Here is a 26364-nt window from a genome sequence, read left to right on the forward strand (position 1 = left end):
TATCATGCAGATTAAAATAAATAATATCCTTTTTGTCCTGATCAAATTGAAACATCAGAGCAGGCTAGATTTAGTGTTGCTCTGAATTTTGGTAAATGCAGCAAACTAGGAGCAAGTCAACGAGTTAGTCTGCCTTAAGCTGACCAACAGAGCACGAGCATCCCGCTTCACCTTGGAAACACACGATCCCATGGTGCATTTCCCTGCTGCCATGACAACCGAGAGGAGCTCTCCCTTGCTCGTTCCATCACTCCCTCCCTCCCTCCCTCCCTTCTGCTCTCTCCCGCTCTCTCTGTTTCCTGAAGCCAGTCTACCTAGCAGCACAAGGTTCACAGAAACAACCAGGCTGCACAACTTGGAGCTGCCCGTACTCTAGACAAAGAGAATTACTGTCAGCTGTATCAACACATACTGCTGCATTTGCAGTTCCCATTAAAAGCAAAAGCTTCCACAGATCAACGTGTGTTGACTTATGTATTTAACATATAATAAAAACAGTTTCATTGTTTTGGATTTCTTTTTTTCGTCAATCTTGACATATTTTGTGTATCCTTGTAGACAAAAAATGGGAGTCTGAACATATATGGCTAATTCTAATAACTTCTTGATACCAAAAGAAGACAAAAGGAGCAACTGGAGGCACTGATAGAGGTTATCATCCTTAAAGATTCTGAGAATTCAGTTTGCTGCCTATTGCTCAGCACACACATCAGGCTAAACTGAGAAAGGAGGGAGAGGGAGAGAGCGAGAGAGAGAGAGATGATGATGTAAGCATTTCAACACAGGCTGAGGTCTGGGGTTGAGGTTATGAACACTGTCAGCTGGCCACAGCCTCCACCAACTGGAGACTTTGGATGCTGCAGAGGAGTTGTCTGATGATCAGAGGGGTAGCCAGTGTTTCCCAAAAAGCAGATTTGATTTGAGCGGCCCACGCAAAAAGATCTTTTAGTAAATTCTTATTTCTAGCTTTCAAAAGTCCAAAAGGTTCAGACTGATGACAATGATGAGTGCCACAATGGTGCATTCATGTAGAACTGCAGACAGAAATCTATTCTGCAACTATTGACACTATCCATTAATCTGCCAATAATTTTCTCAATTCATTAATGAATTGTTTGGACTGTATAACTATATGGAACTCTGTCAGAACAACTGTTCAACACAATCACGTAGAGCCCAAGGGGACGTCATCAAATGTCTTGTTTTGTCCAAGCAAGTCCAAAACCCAGAAATATTCAATTTACTATAATGTTATAAATATTATCAATTAATCAAGAAAACAATGGGCAGATTAATCAAGACTTCCTCCTCAACAGACATGTCTGATGTTGGCGTTTTCCACCAGCACGGAAATAAACTTTGGGAAATACAATATCTTTGACTCTCAAAGATCTAGTGATGAATATCACTCATCCTGCAGACAAGAATAGCATATACTCCTTAGTAAACTGTGTGGTATTCCCCAATTCAAATGGATGTCTTATTATGACCCTACAGATTATGCTCTAAAGAAAACTCTTTCATTATACAAATATATTTTATCAGAATTTTGTGGTCTCGTATTTGTTTAAAAGGCTGTTGATTTTCCTTGCTGCAAATCCTTTTGTGGTTAGGAGGAAGACCTTCTTCTCGATAAAAGGCAAACAGGGTGCTTTAAGAAGGCAAACGAGGTGATAGCAAACACGGTTAACTAGGGATGCCACGGTGAGGAAATTTCCCCAGGACCGGTGTTACTGATTACACTAGACATTTGACAAGAAAAGGGATTCGTCGGTGGTGATCAATATCTGTAGAGCGCTCACTTTGATCTCTGGCCTCTCCAGCCGAGCTTTCGCTGCAGAGCCGGCGCCCAACTAAGTATTGGAGAAAAAAAGCAAGGTAACACCAACAACTGCGGCAAGCCTACTGTTAACTGATTTGTTTACTGTGGGTTTCTGGATTTAGGGAGGAAGGAAAAGTATCCCAGAATGACGGGTGTAAAACAATGTACAATAAGAGTGGGAATTCCCTGGAAATTTCCAATCCCATTCCCTCTGGAATCAGCAAGTCACTGAGAATGATGTTGGACCTTAGCGCTGACATGCCACCCACACGGATGAATTCTCCCTAGGGTTAAAAACTCAGTTCACCATGGCAGTACTATTAGGACAAACTTGAGCATCTTCATGTTAATAAGATGCAAATAAAGGTAGGACCTCTGGATCACATGCAAGCATAACAGAGTGGGAGCCATCACTGTGTACACAGAAACAAAAAGCAATTTAATAATTACAAATAACAGCCCTACAACATCAAAAACAGCTCAGGAAATGTTTCACTGTCAGACCAGCTGGTCTGGGCACAGCAGCGACAAAAAAAAAAAACACAAAAGGGTACTTGTAAATTTGCGTCAGAGTTTTGTGCTGCTTTGTTTGTTGAAACTCCAGCGTGGCTTGAGCACAGCGGAACACACCAAAGGGAGAGGAAAAACATCCTTGACGACAACTAAGATTCAGGGTGGTTGCACCACTATTTATAACCTGCCCAGTCTGCTCTGTGACAGCAGAGGGGGATGAAGAGAAGGGGAGAGAGAGAGAGAGAGAGAGCAAGTAGAGAGAAAACCAGACACACAGACAGAGGGTGGCCTGTGAATTCCGGAGCAGAGGAAAAGACCATTGTTTTGTTTTTTCTTGACTGGGGCCCTCTGTGATCAGCGTACTGGGTAAAGAGGCAATAGAGCTAAAAACGAGCCATGAATATAGCGTAAAAGAGAAGGGACTTGTTCTTCAGTATTATTAGTCTATCCTTTTGTCTATTATTCTGCCAGTTAGGTTAAAATGTATCACACTTGTCCTGACAGATAAGAGCCATTGTCTACAGACGCAAGGCCCTGAAAGAGTCTGCATTAAAGCTGGCAACTCTGATCTGCCACCTCACATTGGGATGATAATAAAGATAAGCTGACAGCAGAAAGCAGAGTTTCTGCCATTTCTATCCTGGACAACTGGAGCAACAGGCCTGCAAACAAACACACATGCGCGTGCTAGGCACACACACGCACACGCACGCACACACGCACACACACGCACACACACACACACACACACACACACACACACACACACACACACACACACACACACACACACACACACACACACACACACACACACACACACACACACACACACACACACACACACACACACACACACACACACACACACACAATTATGTAAGCCCCATGGTCACCTGACTGGGAAATCTGGCTACAACTCCAAAAAACAATAACACTGGCATAGTGGCACACAGAAAAAAGGGGCTAAGAGTATGGAAGCTATCAAATGCTTCTTCTTATTTAAAACAGAATTTTTATAATCTCTGAATCTTTCTAGGTTGTTGTTTTTTTTGTTTTTTTATTCAGAGGCTGCTGTCTGCTTCTTCATCGAATACTGCCCTGCAGGTTTTACACATGCAAACATAAAAAAAGAAATCTGTCCCACCTCACACTACAACTATAATTATCAAAAACAAATAAAAACTCCATCTGAGGTACCAATCAATAGCTGTGTGTTAAATGTGAAGACAGGGAGAGGTAGGAAGGGTCGGGGAGTTGGTTGAGGTGCAGAGTAAAAACTGCTACAGTCATTTCCTCCTCACTAGCCACATCTTCATCTCTTATCAATAAACACAGACACCATGAGCAAGAAATCCAGCTCAGCAGATAGCAAAGAGGAGGTGGAGGAGGTCTCAGTTGTACACAAACACACTCTGAGAGAGAGGGGAGATAGGAGACAGTGCTGGCACAACAGCACCTCTCTCATTTTTTTTTTTTAAACTCTCATATCACAACTGTAATGTAGTGTACAACATAGGGATGTATAATAATATACAATAATGTTATACATTGTTTGCCTTGGATACAGCAGCTGTCAAAAGTGCCCAATTGCTCTCCATTTAAAAAATGTAATGCAAAGCAACCTGCAAGCAAGTGACCCGCAAGTTAACTGTGGGACACAAAATAAAAAAAAATAAAAACAGCAGCCAGCGGTTTCAACTGAACTAATAATATGGTGAGGGGTGGGCAAGCAAAGTGCATCGCTTAGGGTATAAAACAAGTTAATTTTGCATGTTTGAGCAACATTTTGCAGGTGACCTGCTTTTGAACTTCAATATTTTGTTGATGCTGAGAGAAAGAAAACTGTCAGATAAATGTAGAAAATCTGAGGTAGAAGTACACAGTAAATCGGTAGTATACAGTTGGGTTATTAAGTGCTTTGGGGGCCGTCTGTAAGTTACTACGGGGGAGAATTGTTCTGGAGAAAGCAGCAAGCAGCATTATCACAGGCCAGGCAATCAGCCGGTGTCCAACAGGCATGTTTTTAACAGGCACGGCACTACTATACAGTATAAAACATGAGCAGGAAATCCCCGGTACAATATATGCTTTTTCAATATCTGCCTCCATCCAGAGCATCCATATGAACACATATTTGTATTAAGTGTTGCCAGTGGAAACAGAACCCCTAACCCTGGAAGTGTGGGTTCAACAGCCTACACACTGACCTCCACACAAAAACGGTGCAACCTGGGCCTATTGGAGTGATGCTCAGCCTGAGCTGCACCAGACCACATCACAACGGACAACAAGAGACATTGCATGCCTTAAAAGGGCAACGGTAAGAAAAACATACCCACTTCCACAGTGCAGGTACATGTGCAGAGCACTGCCATACCAGAGAGCCAACGTGGATAGAAGAACTCAGCAGAACAAGTGGTGCAAACGTACCTCTTGTTGATGGGCTTCTCATCCTTCTCGTAGGGTTTGACAAACCACTTGCCGATGCGAACGAAGCTGCGATTCATGAGGCAGCGCTCCAGCAAGTTGTGGATGGCTTTGAACAGCAGCGTGCGACACTCGTAGGAAAGCCCGTTCTCCCACAACCCATCATCCTCAGCTGCGAAGACAAAAAGAGAGATAGACAAATGTAAGAGGATTGGAAAGCTTTAGGTGCCATATTTACAAACCTGCACGAACTCTCTAGGGCAAACAATGTCAATCTTGACAGCACAAAAACTCAACTGACAATTACAGTGAGAATGGTGCATCAGATGGCACAGTCACTGATAGAGATATTCATCAGTGTTTACAAGATTAAGAATGAAAGCACCAACGGTCATACCAAACGTATTGTCACATTACACTGTATCACCAAAATCAAGCTTTGCTTTGTTTTATTTTATCACCCAGCTTAACCCTGTTTAAGGTACTGGCAAGTATTTTTTTAAAAAGCAATTTGTTTTTCATTTTGAAGAAGGCACAAACATAACTCTCTACATAGGTGTTTCAAGGGTATTTTCAATCACCGTTTATGTGGATGACATCAACTCTGAGCACAGTCTTAAAGTGATGGTTCGGAGTAATTTCACCCTAGGGTCCTTTGAACCATGACCTCGAGCCAAACACCCCCCCAGAAGCTTTTTTCACCTGGGTCGAACATTGGGACAGTTAGCGTAGATTAGCGTTATCATCTGAATAGCTTAGCGCAGGGGCTAATGGACCCACGTTTGTATCTCGTAAACGACCCCACTAATAATGCCCGAAATGATACCAAACGTCTACAGTAGTACAAATAGGTTATGCACTCATGAAACGATGGATTGGAAAGTTTGTAAGTACACCAGAAGATGTTTATGTAAATAACACTTGCCTGCTGGCTTCTGCTCTCTGCTGTTGTTGTTGCTGCTGTAAGACGAGAGCTTAGGGCCGTCTACAAATTACAACACCGAAAAGAGATGCAACAAAAATATTTTTTAATTAAACTTTTTTTTTTTTAAGTAAGTGCTGTAGTATAACTAGCAGGAGACAAGTTATAATTGAGGTAAGTTTGGAGACATTACCTTATTTAATCATTAAATTAATAAATATTTTTGTTGTATCTCTTTTCGGTGTAGTAATTTGTAGACGGCCCTAAGCACTCGTCTAACTGCAGGTAGCAGCAACAGCAGCAGCAACAGAGAGCAGAAGAGAGCAGGCAAGTGTTCATAAACTTCTGGTGTACTTACAAACTTTACAATCCATCGTTTTATGAGTACATAACCTATTTGTACTACTGTAGACGTTTGGTATCATTTCGGGCATTATTAGTGGGGTAACTTACGAGATACAAACGTGGGTCCATTAGCCAATGTGCTAAGCTATTCAGCTGATAACGCTACTCTACGCTAACTCTCCCAATGTTCGACCCAGGTGAAAAAAGCTTCTGGGGGGGGTGTTTGGCTCGAGGTCATGGTGCAAAGGACCCTAGGGTGAAATTACTCCGAACCATCACTTTAACAATGACAAGCTCATTGGCTGAACAAACTCGATAAATTCAGTCCTGTGGATCACATTATGAAACACCCTGGAACTCCAGTCTTTCTAATAAACACATGTAGCTGTGGGCGATTAGGTTTCTGATCAAGCACACAGGTAACTCAGAATAGGATCTTGCGCAATCACTTTTAAGAACAACAACTGAAGGAGAATTGTGACATGTTCACACACTGGCAGTCCAATAAGCATGACAAGCCATTTTCAATGACCCTGCCAGTTAACACTGGACACCTGGATACAGAAATTGCACATTTCCTGAAATGCAAAAGAGTAAGTCATCTCTAAAGTGATATCTGGGAATCGTAAAAAGATTGTAAATAGGCAATGAAACTGCAAACAGGAGTTTTCTCACTGAGACAGAGGAGACAGAAACCTGCTGCTGCCTGCTTTTAGGCTGTGGAGGTTTCAGGTGCTTTCTGCTCCTCTGCACATTGAGTTTTGATATCAGGGTTTAGGAGTGTTGCGGTACACAAGGTTCACTAGTACCCGGTTTTATTTTTGGTACAGTGGGGAAAACCAATCATTTTGCTGTAAAAATTAACGTACCCAGACATTTACAAATGGTCGAAAAGTAATGGGCATTAACCAAAAAGCAATAGCTGTGTGCAACAAATTTATGTACACATGTAGGAACATTATATTGTGGCTCACACAAGTATATCACGCCTAGACATCATGTTTTCTACGCAACTGATTATGTTAACATATCCGCTGTGTGTATCAGTGTCTCACTGTCATCGTTGCCGTTTTAGCAGGTCACTGCTTAAATACCATGGAGGAAAAGGACATGTATCCCAAGGCGTTTTCACACCTTTACGTTTGCTCAGGTCCGAAACATTGAGTCTTGTAAACTTAAGAAGTGTTTTCCCCTTGGTTCTGTCACTGAGAAAAATCCAAGTGAACCCCAAAATGCATCAGTACATACCACGTGACCACAAAGAGAAGCCAAACTAGCCTGGTTTAGCTAACGGACCGGAAGTAACACACTGCCAACACTCGGGTAGAACTTGTCCTTATTTTTTCTGTTCTAGACTGTAATTAGACTGTGTAAGGCTCATAGGACAATAACTATTTGGTTCACATGGCGCATCAAATCCAAACAAGTCACAGGATGAATAAATGTACCGTTACACCCATATCGGAGTTGCTTTCTGAATCACAGTCTGGCCTGAATGCTGCTCTAATCTCATTAACAGCCATTGCTCACATCATACAGCACTTAAGCTCCTTTCAGTCAAAACTCCAGCAAACCTCTCCCCAAGTGTGCCATCTCTGCCTGAACACAGACGAAATAAATACCGGCGTGTGACCCACCCTTCGTGTCAGCTTGGCATGCACTACGGAGGCCAAAAACAGCCCAGAAGCAAGTTAATAAAAAAATAGTATTGAATGTTTAAGGGAATACATGGCTTGCTGTTGTAATGTAAAGGTAGATAGATATATTTTAAATTGAGATGATTCCAAGGCTTACAAAATACGAAATTACCTTGTTTTCTTTCCTTAAAGAAGAGAGACACCATGGGTCCTGTACCAGCCTGGCAGGGTCTGAAAAGCTTGTTTAAGGAGATGCTGAGAGCATTTTTCCTGACTTAGAGCAAACAGCCAGCTATGTTGCACGGATGCAATTGTAAACGTCTGCTGGAAAAATGTAAAAAGAGTGTAAATTGTAATATTAAAACGAAAAATAGGCATCCACAATCCCCCTCAAATCCATTGCCAAATGCCACAGCTCTACTAGACACAGAGTTCAGTTAGCCTTTAAAACATTACATCGAACCAAGGGAAAACAACCTTAGGCTAGCTGCCAAGTAGAGGGCTACGTGCCTGCTGATTTCGAGAGCGACAAACTAATTCATCAGGTGCACACACACACACACACACACACACACACACACACACACACACACACACACACACACACACACACACACACACACACACACACACACACACACACACACACACACACACACACACACACACACACACACACACACACACACACACACACATCCTGAGGGATAAGATCAGGAACACAGAAAAGCAAGGCAAAGGCAGGAATAAGGAAGGAAAACAGCAATTTCCCATTAAAAATGAACAGCAACTGCAAGAAGAAAAAAAATCAACAACAGTATAAAGCCATTTAACTTTCTAGTAAATGTAGATGTGATTGAGTATGCATGGGATCAAGGCTGCTTCTGACTCTGCTTTGAGTGATTTGGCAGCTGGTCTGGCATTCTGAGAGACTGGCAGGCAAGAGGGCAAAAAGTCAACAAAAAAGAAAGCCGAACCACTGAGGCACTGACAGCAGGTTAAAAGAAAGGACAGGGAAAAAAAAGAAAACAAAATAGGATTTAGGCTAAACTGCTGGCTGAATAGACAGATCAGTGTGACTGATAACTATTGAAAGACAGAGGAAAACAGAAAATGAGGAGAGCAGCAGGTCCCAAATCTATGGCAAGAGAGCGACATCAACCCCAGCTTGCATTTTGCAGTTATACCTTCAGTCCTACTCCAGTACTCTGTGGATCACAGCTCTTCTGTGAAACTGGCAGAAATCTCCCTACACCTACTTTTACATCAACTGCCATGGCGATCCCATCTGCTTTCTTCTGCCAAGACCACATCTGCCCCGTGCCTCCTCCTCCTCTCTGTCACTTGTTCCTCCTCAGTCTCTCCCTCGAGCGCCGAGCAGCTCTAAAACAGGCTTCTGGTTTACATCAAGTGTTCCTAACGACCTCACGTTCATCATGCAACGCCTGCAGCAACACTCCCCTCTTCAGATAGACACAGAGACAAAAAATGTTGCAATTGAAGTCTATGCAAGTTCGATGTACACAATGTGACACTCACTAGAAATGGCAATGCAACGTCTTAAAAAACTTATTTTCCACATAAAACCAAACATCCAGGGCAGGGGTTACTCTTTGCTCCGGGACAGACAGGACTTGGCTTTGCCATTTTTAATGGAGGAATCCCTATGACAGATCTCCAACCAGGCAGAGCAACGACGAAGGAAGAGAAGCTAGTTGATAGATTAAACTTTTGCCGTATCCGGTCGGCAAAACTCCGAACACATCTTCCCTTTTTAAGAATGATTTCTGTGCCGTCCTTTGTTCTTTTATCAAAGAAAAGCTGGACTCCAAGTCTTCCAGAAGTCCGCTGTTCCCAGCAGCAGCCATAAGCCCCGCCCACCGACTCTATACACAATGTGATTGGCCTGACCAAAATTTGGTTTTTGCAGCTTGAAAGTCAACGGAGAGTGCCTAGACCCCCCTGGCTGCCAAATAAATTTGCTGGCGCTAGGGGGAGTCTAGATTTCTAGGCTAGTCTTCTCAGGTCCTTGAGTGAAACCCATTAGACAAGAAAGGAACAAAAGCCTCAACTCTCAAACTCTCACATTTTTTTAAAAAATCCATCTGAAACAGCAGCATCTTATGACGTTCCCCTGAATGGAAAACCATTTTCACTTCGAAAGATAAAAGATAGTCCGCAGATATAGTCAGTCCAAAAAAAAAAGTGGGTTGTAACCTGTTGTCCTGGTACACTTGATTTGTGTACAGAGATTGCAAGCTGCAAAACAGCAAAAGGGTAGCACAGAACTATTCAACAAACAGAACGAATCCTCAGTTTAACCATCTTTTTGCACAACCTTATTTGGAAGTAAAAGCTGAAAATTATTTTCATATAAATTAATCAATTTTCTTTGTCGAGTAATCATTGAAATGTCATTGACAAATTTCTTATAGGCCTATGTGACGTTTTACTATCTTATAGCAAACATATCATATATGAAGAAAAAAAACATTACATCCTCACATCCTCCTTAGAGTACATTAACATTACCCAAACTGTCTGTAGCAAATGTGGTTTTTGCAGGGCTACGTTCCATTTAAATGTTCACCTCATGTACTTAACTTTGTGCGCATATTCAGTTTTAATGTAGCAGATGATTATAATGTCATCAATGGTTGAAATCTTTCTTTATTTTATTTTTTTTAAGTCTGTGACCCAAAATGCAAGCTTAGTGACAGATCTGAGTGCACATGTAATGGGAGGGTGGGACATTTTGTGCGGTGGTCAGTACACAGGGCGAAAGATGAGTGGCCTCATTTAGGTAAAGATTTATGAGATCAGCTGATGGCTAGGACACTTTCATGTCTCTGCCTCCTGTGTAGCAGGCCCAGATAAGCTGACCTTTATAAGAGCTCTTAAGCGGTTGCACAGCGGCTCTATTAAGAATACTTGCATCTACCTCTAGCAAGAAAACAAAACTAATAACATTGAGATACAGTGCAGCATCAGTACTCTGCTTATCCCAAAATGAAACACACGTTAACCTCTTCCACTCCACAATCTTTTTTTGTCCCTACCATTTTTGTCTTTTTTTTTTTACCATTTGCTACACAGATTTGCTGCTAAAATTGAACCTTGAAACTCGCTCGAAAATTTATTTAGAAAAATGGTCAAACGTCCCTCCAAAATGCCACATTAAGACACCAAGACCTTAAGGAACATCATAGAAAAGTCCATGCTTTGATTTGGTATTAAAACCTTAAGACGTGGAGATTTCTGTAAGAATTGCATTTTTCGCCAATTGGATGGTGAGCTAGTCTGGCTATCACCAGACCAAGCTCAATCTTTTAAGACTGAACATTAGTCTGGGGAGTCTTCTCTGTATTTTCTACTGCACAAGAGGCGTAATCAACGGGCCTAGTTCAAATGACTCTGTACGCAATTGGATAGTCCTTCAACCAATCAGACCATTGATCCGGGTAGCAGCGACAGCTTCATCAACGGGTTGCTGCGCTTCGGTGGCCGCCACGTTGAATGTAAACAAAAAGCTGCTTGGTCGCTTCTCTATCGTCATCGTGTTAAACGAGCGAGCCAGGTGGATAAGCCAGTTTGTGATTGTTTCCCGCAAATCTGTAACTGAAGCAGGATAGATAAACGTACAGGTTTCCAGCCTGAGCTGCAGGGCGAAATCAAATCTCCGGCAGCTCGGGCTGGGTTTACCCAGTCTAATGGTGAGCACTTCCGTTCTGGAAATTGTTGTTAATATACCTAGGAAAGCCATACATTCTCTGAATGCCCTCGTTCTCTACTTTGTGGTTGTGAAGTTTCATGAGGCTGCGATTATCCATGAGCTCACAATAGGTCAGTTTATACAGTGAGGTCAAGTTTCCAAAAAATGGTCTCCCTACAATGAAATGGCTACTATGGGGACTAAAGCCCAGTTCAGCCCAAAGATTCACAACAAGACGAAACTGTTTTAGAACACTGCAGTGGTCTGAACCGGCCCGTCTCAGCTTGATTCAGGCCAGCTGATGGTGGTGCCTGCGACTCAGCTGGTCCAGTCGCCAGTTTTGAACGTAAGGGGCGTCACCTGTTTCAACAGCCAATTGGGAAGTCAGCTGGTCAAGTCCGTTACAAACTGTCAACTGGTTGAAATGCCAGGTATATGGTCGAGCGAGCTAGAGATTGACTGAAGAGAAGAAGCGGCGTTAGAATACAGCAGTGAATCAGAGAAATTAAACATTTCTGCCTTTTTATCACTACTAGAAATGCAACTGTAGCAAGTATCTACCTATCACTATCCTCATTCATATTTTAAGACGCTACAACAAAAAAAAGTAAGTTAGAACGGAAGTAAAGTGGGCATGTCTTTCAAGGAGAGACTTGCGGGTTTGACCTATAGAACCCATTTTCATTCAGATTTATTGGAGGTGAGAGGTTAAGGGACCCCTTTGAAAATGGCCATGCCAATTTTTCCCCTCGCCAAAATTTTGCATAATTTTGAATTTGTTATTTAGTTGCCTTCCCAACATGCTAGCATGACATGGTTAGTACCAATGGATTCCTTAAGTCGTGTAGTTTTCATATACAAATATCTTCACTCTACGGTTTTTAAATCACAAAATAGCACATAGGTGTTTCTGGGGTCTATGTAAACTGACAAGTAAAAATTGGTAGAAAGTTAGTAAAAGCTAAGGGGAAAGTATTTGAGCCCCCCTCCCAGTTGCTCGTCTGTGTATAAGCAATTAGAGCTGCAGTCGGTCATTAAACAGCAAGATTAATGCCTTGTGATCGACTGTGCCCAGGGGGATTCTACCAAGCCTGGCCAGAAGGTTTTCTCCTCTCCTACACTTCCTCCTTTTCATCCTTATCTGCAAGGAAAGAGCAAGCACCACTGGTGCTCTGTAAAAGCTCCATTACTTATTAATGAATATTTCTTGAACAGAGAGGGAAAAGAGAGATAGAGAGAGAGAGAGACTGCACCCATGGGCCAGAGCTGCATGCATGGTCGAGTCCCTGCGCTGTGCCAGTCAATGGAGAGAGGGAGCAGTAGGAAAAGAGGAAAGCGGAGGGTGGTTCACAGGCAGGATATTAGCTCTGGAAAATTGATCCCCAAGCACAAAAGCCATCGGCCTCCTCTACTTTTTTCTCCTAAGAGTCTTGGTTTATCTATTCATCATTCTCTGGGTTGTGCACTGAAGTTTAGAACCGTCCTTGAAGGAGAAACAATAAAGGCACCACAAATCCTGAGCCAAGGTTAACCACATGTATCACTGACTAATTATCTTTGATATACAGTACATCCATGGCCACACCAACAAACCTTCACCAAAACTCAGTATTTCCAATGTTGTTTGGTAGTGATCAAAAAGTATAGAAAATAAGAATATGCCATTTGCTGGGACGAATTCAAGAGAAAATACAGCTTTTACGGCATTAACGGGAAGTTTGAATCTCATTCCAAAAAGCAAGAAATGCAATTATTTTTGTTATAGTTTGCGAGCGCACGGTAAACATAATTTGTTCTTTCAAAATCGGAATGTGTTGTTGATGTGCTAGCTGGTTAACCAGCATCGTAAATCCGTCCTGTCAGTCTTCCGGTTTCTCTTTTTGAATAAAAATACAGACTACTGCCACCTGCTGGTATGGAGAGTTACAGGATTTCATGTCGTATACACTTCACTGTCCACTTTTAAAGCTTTTGGACACCGTTTAAAATTCAGTTGGACTTTCCCAAGCTGTCCAAGTCAATAACATTTGGAAATTCTAAAGAGTAGGTGGCATTTGTCTTTTCTGAATCCTTGCCTTGGGCATCCACTAGGCTGCAGTGTATACAATGAGCCTTACATCAACATGGGACTGAATCTGTATCACATTCATTTTTGTGTGTCATCGCTCCTGTCACTATCCAAGAGAGCAAATATGCTTTTACAATCTTTAAAATAGGATTGCAAGTGCAAAGTCAGACAACCACATATCTGATGGCTTGACATTTTGCTGTAAGAATATGGCTCTGTAATAGACAAATATGATTCTACATTTTCATATTGTCAAGATATGTCAAGTCATTAAGATTAACGCTTAAAATCCACAGGGAAGTTTCTCAATGCAGACAAGTGGGGAAACCAGATACTACTATGGGAAACGAGCACCAGGGAACAAAAGAAAGAGCAGCTTCATGACAGCAGCACCGATCAAATAAACAGGATTTATTTATTTCAAAAACAATGAGTGTTTTAAAATCACAGCTGTTTAACAAAGATTAAAATAACCCTAACCCTTAAAGTGTACCAAGAGCAACACATCAGCATGCCACACAACACAACCAATAAATCAGCCTGTTGAGTATTTTTAAAAGGGTACTTCTCAACAACCTTAAACCAATCGCACATCAGTAAGACCAGTTTGCATTTCTAGATGCATTTTGATGTTCGCTGTCACACACACTTGGGGGTTTCTGTATTGGATATGAAGGCAGGAATAGTCTTATGATTATATGGAGAGCAGGAAACCGATCTCTTTCTTTTCACAGGCTCGCTGATGATCAATGAAAGCTTGTGCCACAAAAGGTATAAAGCTGTTAGTATACTCCATACTTCATGAACTGCATGTTGGATGTTCAAATATTTTTTGACCTCCCCCCTCCCTTTTCGTTTGTTACTTCGGTCAATTTGTATGTGAACAACTGAGTGTAACACTATGAATGTCCTCCAGGAGAGACTGTCTGAAAATATGCACCATTATCCCTAGAATTAAATGATGATCACATTGCCACCCTCCGAAATAAAGAGCAGACATCATGATTTCAATTCTATGGAAATTTGTTGTCAACAAACATCTGTATTCTGCAGGTCGTGCTTCAAACTCAGTATCTATCACAGATATGAGGGCAGTTCAATAATTATCAAGTGTGAGCTCTTCACAGAAGAGGGGGAAAAAATTGTCCGACTTGTAAAACAGTGAGACCTTCAGCCAACACAACTCCACAGACTACTGAAATGTGCCCTTTGGAATTGGATATTCTGCCCTGAGGTGCAGAGCAGGGTTGTTTTCATTTCAAAATTGATTCAAATAGGCACAGAGGAGAGGGCTAAAACAAGAACAACAACAAAAATCCTGTGAACTTAGCAAAGCAAGAAAAGAAAAAAAAAAGAAAAATCAAAGAAATGACTGCATACTAGCACAAACAAAAACAATTGTAAGAAGATCATTGTGGACAATAGGCTCACAGAGTGCTGCTAAATTAAGCTTTTCTTCCCTCTATCCCTGGATCGATCCCAAACTGTGTTCATCAACTAGTGGAAGAGATGGGCAATATAAAAGCAGTCCTCTTCTTCCCTCCCCCACTCTCCTACTCTAGAGATCTGACCCAACACCCAGTATTGCATGGGTGTGTGTGAGCTCCAGGGACCACGGTGGAGACAGCAGATGATCACCTCTCCCTTCGAACCATCACTAAGAGAGGAATATGCATGGATAGATGTTTTACAAACTTAAGCATGCAACACCCAAATTAAATGGATTTATCAAAACACACGTTTGCTTAATTCTCCTACAGCTGTGTTCTTTGAGTTTCCCCTTCAACTTAATCAGAAAGGTAAAGAATGGCTGCAAGGTGAAGCCTACCACTCTAGGGTCACGTGCAGCTAAGACAATAGGGAACTAGGAAACATCCAAGAGGGAGACGTGGTGCCAGACTGCCAGCTGTGGAAGCCCAAGTGGGGCTCATACATGTGAAGGACACTATGGTTAGGGGGGGGGGGTGGGGGGGAATCGATACAGCATGGTATCACGATATCTTCCGTGGCAATACTGTATCGATACACAGATGCTAAGTATCGTTCTATTATTAGTTCTATTATTAATTATTTGTTTGTCAGTTTGTCTGCTTGACAATCACATTATGCAGCAACAAAATTGAAGTGAGATGAACAAACAGAGAAATGTATCTTTTTAGATAAAACAGATGTTGACAAAATTTCCTTTTGGGGACATAATTTGAAATTGGGAAAAATTTGAAGTTGGAAAAAAAGGTAATACATTGCGATAAATAGCAGAATATTGCAATATGTTTAAAATCGCAATAATATCGTATCGTGACACAAGTATCGTGATGATATTGTATCGTGAGACCTCTGGTGATTCCCACCCCTATATGGAGGGTGGGAAAAGGGACCGGGACAGACTAATAAGAAATGTACCACAGAGCATTTAACCTCACAGACAGACATCCATTCCTAATTTCTAGGCAAAAAAAGATCAGTGGGTCTCTGAGGGGAGGAAAAGGCAGCCATTTATCTCCCGCTTTGGATCAGGAGATTCCACCAGCTTTTGAGGTGAGAGGATGATGAAGAGAGCATGGCATTTGCATAAGAAAACATGCCTTACCAGTAGGAAGGGGAAGGCAAGTTAAATTCAGCACTGGCCATCACTTGTTGGCATGGCCAGGGGTAGATTGGAATTAGTTTTCTTGTTGTGTTAAAACGAGCAAGGCGGGTTGGCCAACAGTTTAGAGAAAGGGCTTGGTGGTTACCCTTACTTCAATGGTGATTAAGTGTCCAACATTAAAAGATCCATCAAGTTTTCCGCCCTTCACTACTCTCATCTCTCTAGCTCACTCCTCCTCCTCCTCATCTCCCTGGAGAGAAGGGATTACTGGCACACTGGTATACAAAAATGGCACTTGCTCAAAATTAAAAGACTTTCACAGGCCGCTAATCTAATGAGGGTGGAAGGGGGTGTGGGGAATGAGTAAGTGCCATTTCAGATTGCCGAAATGAAAGGAAAAGAGCGGATTTTCATGTTTACCGCCAACATTGCATTAAGACTAAAGAGAGACTGAAAACCCAAAAAGAAAAGAAAGCTTTTTATTCCCCAGACAGGCTCGGACCAAAGGCAAAAGAAAATCCATCAAACTAGTGGAAGAAAACAGTGGGGGGGTTCAAAGGCAACAACAGTTGTGACATTCCAGTTGAGTGCGTGGGTTGGGCTGGTGGCGCAATGGTCGGCCCCAAAGGCTGCGTATACCAAATATTTCCATCATTGACAGAATATTTGTAACAATGATGGAACATTTCACTTTATGAGGTTTTTTAACATTACTATGCGTTCCCCCAGCTTGCCTATGGTCCCCAGTGGCTAGAAATGGTGATAGGTGTAAACCGAGCCCTGGGTATCCTGCTCTGCCTTTGAGAAAATGAAAGCTCAGATGGGCCGATCTGGAATCTTCTCCTTATGCGGTCATAAGGAGCAAGGTTACCTCCCCTTTCTCTGCTTTGCCCGCCCAGAGAATTTGGACCACCCATGAGAGAGAGACATCATGGCTTTCAAACCAGCCAAGGGGCAGTTAGTCAAGGCCACACCCCCCACCCTCCACCTTGCCCCCCCCCTCTCTCCTCCTCAATAGCTACAGACACAGAAATGGCACATCCTAAGGAAAGCTCATTCAGGGACTGGCTCTAGTGGCTGTAATTCTGCACCAAGGCTGAATTTCGGGAAAGAGACTTCCGGCCTATATAAAAGAGACTTCAGATACAGTATTAGAGGACCACTAAGGTCTATATAAAAGAGACTTCAGATACAGTATTAGGGGACCACTAATGTCTATATAAAAGAGACTTCAGATACAGTATTAGGGGACCACTAAGGTCTATATAAAAGAGACTTCAGATACAGTATTAGGGGACCACTAAGGTCTATATAAAAGAGACTTCAAATACAGTATTAGGGGACCACTAAGGTCTATATAAAAGAGACTTCAGATACAGTCTTAGGGGACCACTAGGGTTTATATAAAAGCATCCAAAGAGCACCATGTCATGGGACCTTTAAGCCTGTTTGTAACTAGTACTGACAATGCTATCTTACCATTCACCAGTCTCTCTTCTGCAAGAAAAAAATCGTTCAGCTGCATGTGGTGTTGACATGAAAAGTGGCTGCGCGGTCAGTCTCTCCAAGCTTATTTTGTATATTTGAATTATTAGGGCTGTGACAGTATGGAGTTTTTCTTACCTTAATTATTTTTACAAATGAAATAATTTTTGTTTGTAATTACAGAGGGAAAGTACCGAAAAAAAGGTACCTTTGGGTACTGGAACCGAATTTCAGGCACCGGTATCGGTATTGATATTGGTTCAGATGCGAAAGGTATCCAACCCTAGTTGTCAATACTGCCGGTAAAGTGAAGCGTGTTAACCCTGAAAAGCTTGCTGCTAGGCTAATGTATGCAGTGTAAATTGTAAACACTGAACTAGGAAAAATGCCGCGGTAGTGTCACGTCACAGCCGGTATTGCAGTTATCGTCACAGCCCTATTCATTATTTAAAAATCTAAATGAATGAAGGAAAATTAAATTTGTCTAAATTACATAAATTTATTAATAGATTATGACAAAAAATGTGATGACCCTGTCCGTCAAAGGGACAAACAATGAGAAAGTCTAATGAATCCATTTGTATCTGACAATTCCCACCTCCTCAGGCAACAGGCAGCCAGGAGAGTCCACAAATGCAATAGATCGTCAAACATCACCCTACTTATTGGGCTACACACATGCATACACTCTGGTGCTCAGTGTAAATTTTTTTTTAATTCTATCAGCATACATGTGACCTCACCTTAATCCCTATTAGATGCTCATAGTGAATACCAGCAGGAATCTGGGGCCATAGGAGGACTGACTGCAGACCACTGCACTAAAGGGCCCAATCGGAAGGCAAAGGGGTTCATAGCGGTTCAGAACAGCCACACTAGGGAGGTAGTGTGAACAGCTGATCGTCATAGAAATATTCTTTAAGTACGGGGATAACGGCACATATTTTCAGATAGTCTCTCCAGGAAGGCATTCACAGCATTTCAGTTCTTCACTTGAAAAGTGACAGAAATAGATATGTAAAGAATCAAAAAGAGAGCTAGACTGTGTCAACTACACACCTGTGTAAGTTTCGTGACTGCATCAAAATCTGGCCTATACATGTCCAACCCTAAAAGTCTATCGTGACAGTTAAACTAGGGCTGTGCAATTAATCAAACTTTAAATCACGATTTCGGCTCCTAAAGATCACAAAAACAATGTAATCAAAAAAGCAATTATTTTGCACATTGCATTTTTTAAGTTAAAACGGGAAAAGTATTAAGGGAAATTTCACAGTTCAATGTGTTTTTACTGTTGATTTGTTTAACAGTTAAGTTCAATAAATGCAACAGCTTTCCAAAAGTCAAAGAGTAATCCTGTTAATTAATCAAGATTTCAATATTGACCAAAACAATCATGATTTTTTTCCATAAGAAAGCAGCCCTCATATGGTACCTGGTAGTTCCTGCTACAGTAGGTGTCTCCAGTACCACATTTTGCCATGATGACACACGCACACAAACTCACAAAAGGTGAAAACAATACCAGTGTCACTGTTGCAGCTGGTAATAAGCTATTTGACCATCTGACAAGCAGGTCAGGTATACTAGAAGAGGACAGCAGCATTCCCTCCTCAGTGGTACAAACGTGTGCACATATACAGGTAAAGCCATCTAGACAGAGGTCCTGACTCAGCTGTGTTATCAGGTCTCACGACACACCATCTTGAACAGACTGATCAGCAGCTGCAAATTAGAGGTTGGAAGAGAAAAAGAGTCCCTCTGGCTGACTTAAGATCCATCTACAGAGGCTGCTCTGCTTCATTTCACTGGCAGCAGCTACAGAAGGCTCAAGAAGCAGGAGGAAGAGATCTTCCACCAGAGAGAAGGGAGCAGCATCTTCCACAACAGGAAACACAGATTACACCACCCTCCTGGGAACCATTCACACTGAGATAGTCATGATTAAGGGTGCAAAACACTCGAGAAACATTGTGAGTGGGGAATATGCCAAATCTCATACGGATGCACGTCTCAGTGAATGTCCACGTCAACATCATTCTCAAGAGGAATAGATGTGCTCTAGATGTGTTGTTCTGATACAAATTCAAAGAACACCAGATCTGAAACAAGACCTGCCAAGAATCCTGCCAAAATATGATTCATCTTTTTGTTTTTAAATACCTGGGAGGAAAATGCTGCGCAGATTTTCTGGTCAATATTCAACTATTTAATTTCTATCTCCTGAAACACATACATATCACGTTTAATCTCCCCAAAACTGGCTTCAGAACATAGCAGTGACTCCAACAATTTCCAAATATAGATTCTCCATACCACCCAATTCTACTTCAAATGTAGTACACTATTAGAGGGCCTGAGCCAGACGCTTCAGGTAATTACCAGGACCTGTAAGGCCTGAATGAGCTGCCCATCGTTGCCTTCAGGTCCCATTTTGAGTCCAATTCAGGCACAATGTCCCATAATGAAGGAGGGTCACAGACGGGCTGTGCTTGGCTCAGACTCCAAAGTTCAATCTACATGGCAGAGAGCATAAATAAAGATGGCCTTTTCCATCTTCCACCACTAACATTACGGTTACTGAAGAGGGAAAAGATGAAAGTGGGGGGTGTATTTGCCTTGTTCCTGCATGGCTGCTCCTGTTTGCGGTGTCACCAAAGTTATAAATCGGACCGAGCTCAGTTTTTCATACCTTCTTCACCCTTTGTGAAATGGTAAATTTAGATTACTTGTTCTACTGTGCCAGCAGCAGTCACTTAGATATCATAACCCTCTCTCAAACAAACAGACAGCGTGATGCCCAGTGTCTCCAGGGAGAGGGAGTTGCCCTACAGCTGTTGGCACTACCAGCCTGGCTGGCTAGCTTATCAGTCAGAGGAGGGTAGGAGGGGGGGCATTAAGGAGGTATCAGATTACACAGATTTTAATATTTCCCTAAGGCTCTCACTTGAGGTGCTAACACATCAAGATCGTCGGCTGCAGGTCCAAGCTGGGCGGACAGTGAGCATCTGTCGCCCTAGTTTTTGCGGTGTGTCGCAACTCATCGACTCGCGCCGACTTCTTTTCGCCATCAGTGAGAGGAATCCCCCTGATTGGCTATTCAGTTTAAGCGAATTAGTGAACGAGAAGAAAAACGAAAGTGAAGAAAGCAAGCAAGCAATTAAAGTTGAGAGGATGCACACAGAAGCATAAACATGCCACTAAATTAGTAAGTATTCACACACTCTTTTCACATCATAGGAAAGCACATTGCTCTCGCCAAATGACTGTCAAGTTTGTTCGGCTCATTTTCTGTAACCAGTGTAGCATGAAGGCATGGTGTGTGGAATTAGCAAGCTAGCTAACTAGTCAGCCGGATGCAGCGGGCCGCTCGGCCCCTCCACTTCCCCACCGCAGAGAGACTTCTTTGTCACGAGAAATGGAGGACAGCCTGAGAGATGGACAATCCAGTCCGCGGTCGTCCAGGCGGGGAGTGACGCTCTGCACTGCTGCTGCCTGATCCGGGCAAACGCTGTTTTGTTGTATGTATCAGATTAACGGTTTATATATCCGGTTTCCCTTTTTGGATGACGAACAGGTAACTGCTGCCTGCTGGAGTTGCAGAACGTACGTGGTAGTTGGCCGTTGACTGTAATCTTGTGTGTTCAAGTGCAACTTTTTGGCCAAGACCCAGGCGACGTGAAGAGACACGAGGCGGTCGCTACAACTAGTTTGCCATCCGCCTGGTGCGTCAGGGCCTTTACAGGGTATCTCCCCTGTGGCTACCTGACAATCAAGCAGTGAAATCTCTATCCTTTTTCATTGTACAACCAATAAGATATCTTGACAGGGTGATCGATGTTCAAGTGCTTCTTTTACAAAAGCTGCCAGCCCTCTACACTTCACGTTATCTTTTACAGCCATCACTCTTTTAGCTTTATAACCTTGAATAAAATCCAACAAAAAGGTGCATTGGGGGGAGGTGAATTTCATATTCATAGATTATTTTTCTTGCCAGAATAGAGGCTCGGACATAGAATAGCAGTGCTCTCTCTATCTTTTTAATCATCTAATTTGCCAAAACTAGAAAAACTACTATCTGTAACTATCATGCAGCAGAAGGGCAAATTACTGCTCCTTAACTATAAGAACCACCTGACTGTTCCCTTGAACTCAATCACTGAATCCCTACAAGCACCCTGGGTGTTGTTTAGTTTCTGACCCTGACCTCTGATCTCCATTAGGGGTGCACAATATATCGACTCAATATCGTTATCGCGATATCACGTTGCGCGATATTATAGATAGATAGATAGATAGATAGATAGATCTTTATTGTCATTGTATGCAATACAACGAAATTCTGTTGGAGCAATCCTCTCCAAATAGCAGCATAGAGTAAAAAAAGATAAAATAAAGATAAAAATATAGCTACACCCATATACACATACACATCCATACATGCGTACGCACGCACATGCATACATAAGTACGCACATACATACATATGCATACAGAGTATGCATACATACATACATACATACATACATACATACATACAAGTACACGCACACATATACACATACACTAACACTACCACTAACACATTCTCAATAAATAGATAAAACAGCTAAAAACTGAATACAATTGCACTGAGGGGGTGAGAGATTTTTATGTTTGTATGGGTGGCTATATGTGTGATTTTTGTAATATGTTTACAACTCTGGGGAAGAAGCTGTTTTGAAGTCTATTTGTACGTGTACTGGGGGTTCTCAGTCTGCCTGAGGGGAGGGTGGTGAACAGGGAGTGTCCGGGGTGCGATGTGTCCTGCCTGATGTTTGTGGCCCGTGTAAGAAGACGGCTTGAGTATAGTTCACTCAGGTTTGGTAGGGGGGTGCCAATTATTCTCTCAGCCGTCTTGACAACCCGCTGCAGGTCCTTTCTGTCTGCTGCAGTGCAGCTGGAGTGCCACACGGTGCAGCAGTATGTCAGGGTGCTCTCAATTGTGCAGCGATAAAAGCGCATCAGGAGTTCCTGAGGGAGCCCATTGCGCTTCAGGGTCCTCAGTAAGAACATCCTCTGCTGGGCTTTTTTTAATGGTATGGGAGGTGTTCTGGCTCCAGGTCAGGTCATCTGCAATGTGCACTCCCAGGAACTTAAAGCTTGTCACCCTCTCCACCTCCTTCCCGTTGATACACAGTCCGTTGTGGTTTATTTTGTTCCTTCTGTAGTCAATTATTATTTCTTTTGTCTTCTTGGTGTTGAGATTGAGGTCATTGTCGGTACACCAAGCTGACAGGGTCTGGACTTCTTTCCATTATACCGGAAGTCTCGCGATATTTTGTTTACGTTGCATCCCGTCCGACATGTAACCAAAGAGTACAGAAGCAACAAGAGGAGAAACTCAATAGAACATTGTGTTGCATTCGGTCAAGATGGCGGAGCTGCACTCAATAGACTGTTCCATTGCAAGCTGCAGCACAACGTTCTATTGAGTTTAGCCTCTTTGTTACGTCTACACTCTTTGAAAACCTCTCGAAAAATACACTTCACTTGGTAGCGTTGCAATTCCCCGACTCATTTCCTGGTTCTCCTTCTCCATAAACAACATGAAGTCAAGGAGAGGGTTAACTTCTCCTGCTCCAGATTTCCCACCGTGTTCAGAAAGAATAGGGGAGACACTTTGGTTCTCTCACTATAACGTTAGAGTCGCTACTCACTACTCACGCCGTCACTCTCTCACTTCTTCCTCGCTCTACCACACACACACACACACACACCGGCTGGCTCGACGCACACACCAGCGGAGAAGTATAAACAAACATCAGCTGCGTGGAGCGCCTTATTTAGGTGCCACTTAAATGCCTGCGCTTCTCTCTGATGATCCAAAAACGGACGTTAGAGGGAACTGAAACATCGCCGCACAGGAGGCTAGTTAACAAACACTTGGCATTAGCGTTAGCTAGCTAGTTAGCGCTACACCTGACAGCAGGTAACGTGAGCCTACCGTTAGCTAGCAGTTAACCGAGCATTTTAACAGAGTAAAAATGAGGTTAAAATGCTGACAGCTAAACGGTGAAGAGTGTGTCTGTATTTCACTTGAGAGAACTGTAACACCAGACTGTAGCTGCCGTTGTCTGAAAAACAGCACAGACTGAGCCTTGCCAGCCTCGTGCTGCATTCAAAGAAATTGTAAAATACGCTTTCCCATACAGTGTTTGGCCCATTGACATATATATAAGGTTTGGCCTCGCCAGCCTCGTGCTGCATTCAAAGTAATTGTAAAATACCCTTTTCCCAGCCAGTGTTTTTTTTTTTTTTTTTTTTTTTTGTCGTTAACAGGAATTTACTGGTGAAATAAGATATTGTTATAAGTTATTGTTATTACATTTTTAATAAATCATTACATTTTAAATATATATATATATATATATATATATATATATATATATATATATATATATATATATATATATATATATATATATATATATCATTCTTTCAATTCAGGCAACATTTTAAATGTATTGTTTTAGCACTGGGAAATATGAAATCTATTTTTGATGTGCTTTCCCATAACTTTGGTAATTTTACGTATGTTTAAAAATATCGAAATTAATATCGAAATATTCATTATCAATATCGCAATATCACATTTTTTTCAATATCGTGCACCCCTAATCTCCATGTAGTGAGAAAGCAGCATAACGAGGATGTAACTGCACAGCTTCATAAAACATACATTGTTTTTCCAAATGACATGCCCTTATGTGTATGCAAAGGGGCTCCCACCTTGAAGCTCGTGGTGGATGAGATCGGCGAAGTTGGGGTCGTCCCCCCACCAGAAGAGCCAAAGCTCCCTCCGCCCCTGCCGCTGACTGCGCCGCCATACGCTTAGCACGTCGGCCTTCAGGCAGCGGCTGAAGCTGCATAGGATGGGGTCCTCCTCCGTCACTGGAAAGAGGATGGGTGCAGAGATGGGACCCTGCCACACAAACCTCTTCCATTTGATCCCTGTCAAGTCAGCCTGCAAGACAAGGGAGGGGGAGAGAAGGAGATTGTGAGTTTGCAGAGTCGCTGCTTCAGGATCCACTCAGCACCTCGGAGTAAACATGTGCTGAGCACAGTGTAAAGAGTAGGTATTAATCCTCTTTTATGGGGCAGTTCACCCACAAACTAGTACAAGACACCCGGGCTGTCAAAACAGAAACAGGAAAAGGGGAAGATTGAAAGATACACAGTAAATGACAAGAAAACAGAGTGTGTTGATAAAAAAAGAGAACTTGCCCTTAAAAATTGGGACATTTATTCGTTTATGCAAAGGACTGCGTACTTGCTTCAGGTGCTTTCAATATCACCACGAACAACATGTTCGAAACACAAATAGGAAAAATCTAATGCTGGTAAATGTGGTCTCACCACCTTAATCCTCATTATTGGTGAGTGCTGCTTTGCATTTCTATAAACGCTGTCTGGCTTTTATAGAGAGAACAAAACACACAGGAAAAAGCCTCATAGGCAGTAAATCACTGGCGGGGTTATTAAGTGTTAAAGCAGGAACATTACGCTCCACTGCTAGCTAGCACTGCTGCTTATCATCCAAGCGCCGACAGACTACCCACGTCTACCTTAACAAATGCACGCATACACCCACCCACACCAATTACCCCAAAAAACACACCCAATTTCCACTGGAAATCTTGTGGCAACTGTGCGAGCATGGACTGTTTATTTTCATGCCGTTTAGCCCTATTCCGTTCAGGCTGAGTTGGCAAGCTGTCCCTCTGTATATTCAACCAATTAATCCATTACAATTCAGGGGATATCTTAACTCAAGTGCAGAGGCGCTGAGCCTGAACAAGTGATTACCCGTGGTTGTGGCGAAGCAGTGGTCTTTTGCCTGGCTAGGGATAAGCTGGGAGATTTGTGGTGTTAGTTGCGATGGTGGTGGTGGTGCATTGTGTGGCGTCAGCTGGAGCAGAGCTGGATCACAACCAGTTAGTGAGCAATAATATGAAGTGAGCACACACTGGTGCACAAATCATTAATAAACCTGAGGTTAAAAATAGTTTCGACTAAAATTATTTATGACTCCTGTACATGTCCCAAGTTATACACCACAGCAGCATACAGGCAAGCTTGTTATTCCACAAAGTATACACTGTATGCACCATCAATAAACAGAAAGCATGTGTTAAATTTGTTCGCCGCCACTAACTCAAGGGGAAAAGTGGCTGGCAAGCATACAAAAGCCCAGGGCGTCATCCTAACTTTAACGCAGCAGTGGTCGGGATGCATGATCATGATCTCTGATGAACAATCTGGCTCCTGAGGAATTCAAAAGCTGCTACACATGCTGAGGTTAAGTCCCAAGGTACAAACAGCAGAGCTAGGTCTGTGTGTAACGACAGAGCTGCAGGGGTTAGGCTGCTCCTTCCTGCTGGAGTGTGAGAAGCACTACATTGCACCCGCATCTTGCTAGGAAACACAATGCAAAAGGATGACGGGGACAACGGTTAACTGTGAAACCAGATCATAAGCAGTACAGATAGGCAATTAGCAAGTGAACACCCCTGTCATCTTACTGACCGTGGCCAGTCCCCAGTGGTATGTTGGGTTTCATTGTGTAAAAGGTTTTGTTCAAGTGCCCTACAGGTTTTATTATGGGCTCTCCTCCTCATAGATATTTTTTTCACACTTCTAAACGTTGTAATGTGCTGCACACAGAACACAGCTAGGCATCAAGCTGGTGACAGGACACTGATACCTTTCTTTGAATTACATAACTCTTATTCAAATAAGTGTTCGCTAATTCTTTTATAACTGTCTTTTTTAGCCCATTCCACACTTGGTGGTAATAA

The 26364-nt window shown here is 42.4% G+C and overlaps 1 protein-coding gene across 6 annotated transcripts in view; it reads right to left on the bottom strand.

Moving 5' to 3' along the window:
- The window catches only part of med13a (mediator complex subunit 13a), a 139548-nt gene that overhangs the window by 57870 nt on the left and 55314 nt on the right, over positions 1 to 26364 (bottom strand). For 5 of the 6 annotated variants that reach the window (XM_028595642.1, XM_028595638.1, XM_028595641.1 and 2 more), the window contains 2 exons: positions 24296 to 24530; positions 4769 to 4937 (listed from right to left, as the gene is read on the bottom strand). In XM_028595642.1, the coding sequence (XP_028451443.1) occupies positions 4769 to 4937; positions 24296 to 24530 (404 nt within the window). Of the gene's footprint in view, positions 1 to 4768; positions 4938 to 7841; positions 7991 to 24295; positions 24531 to 26364 lie in introns of those variants that run through there. The other variant, XM_028595643.1, reaches the window with a different exon arrangement.

The sequence above is a fragment of the Perca flavescens genome, chromosome 13, assembly GCF_004354835.1.
Source record: "Perca flavescens isolate YP-PL-M2 chromosome 13, PFLA_1.0, whole genome shotgun sequence".
NCBI lineage: Eukaryota > Metazoa > Chordata > Actinopteri > Perciformes > Percidae > Perca > Perca flavescens.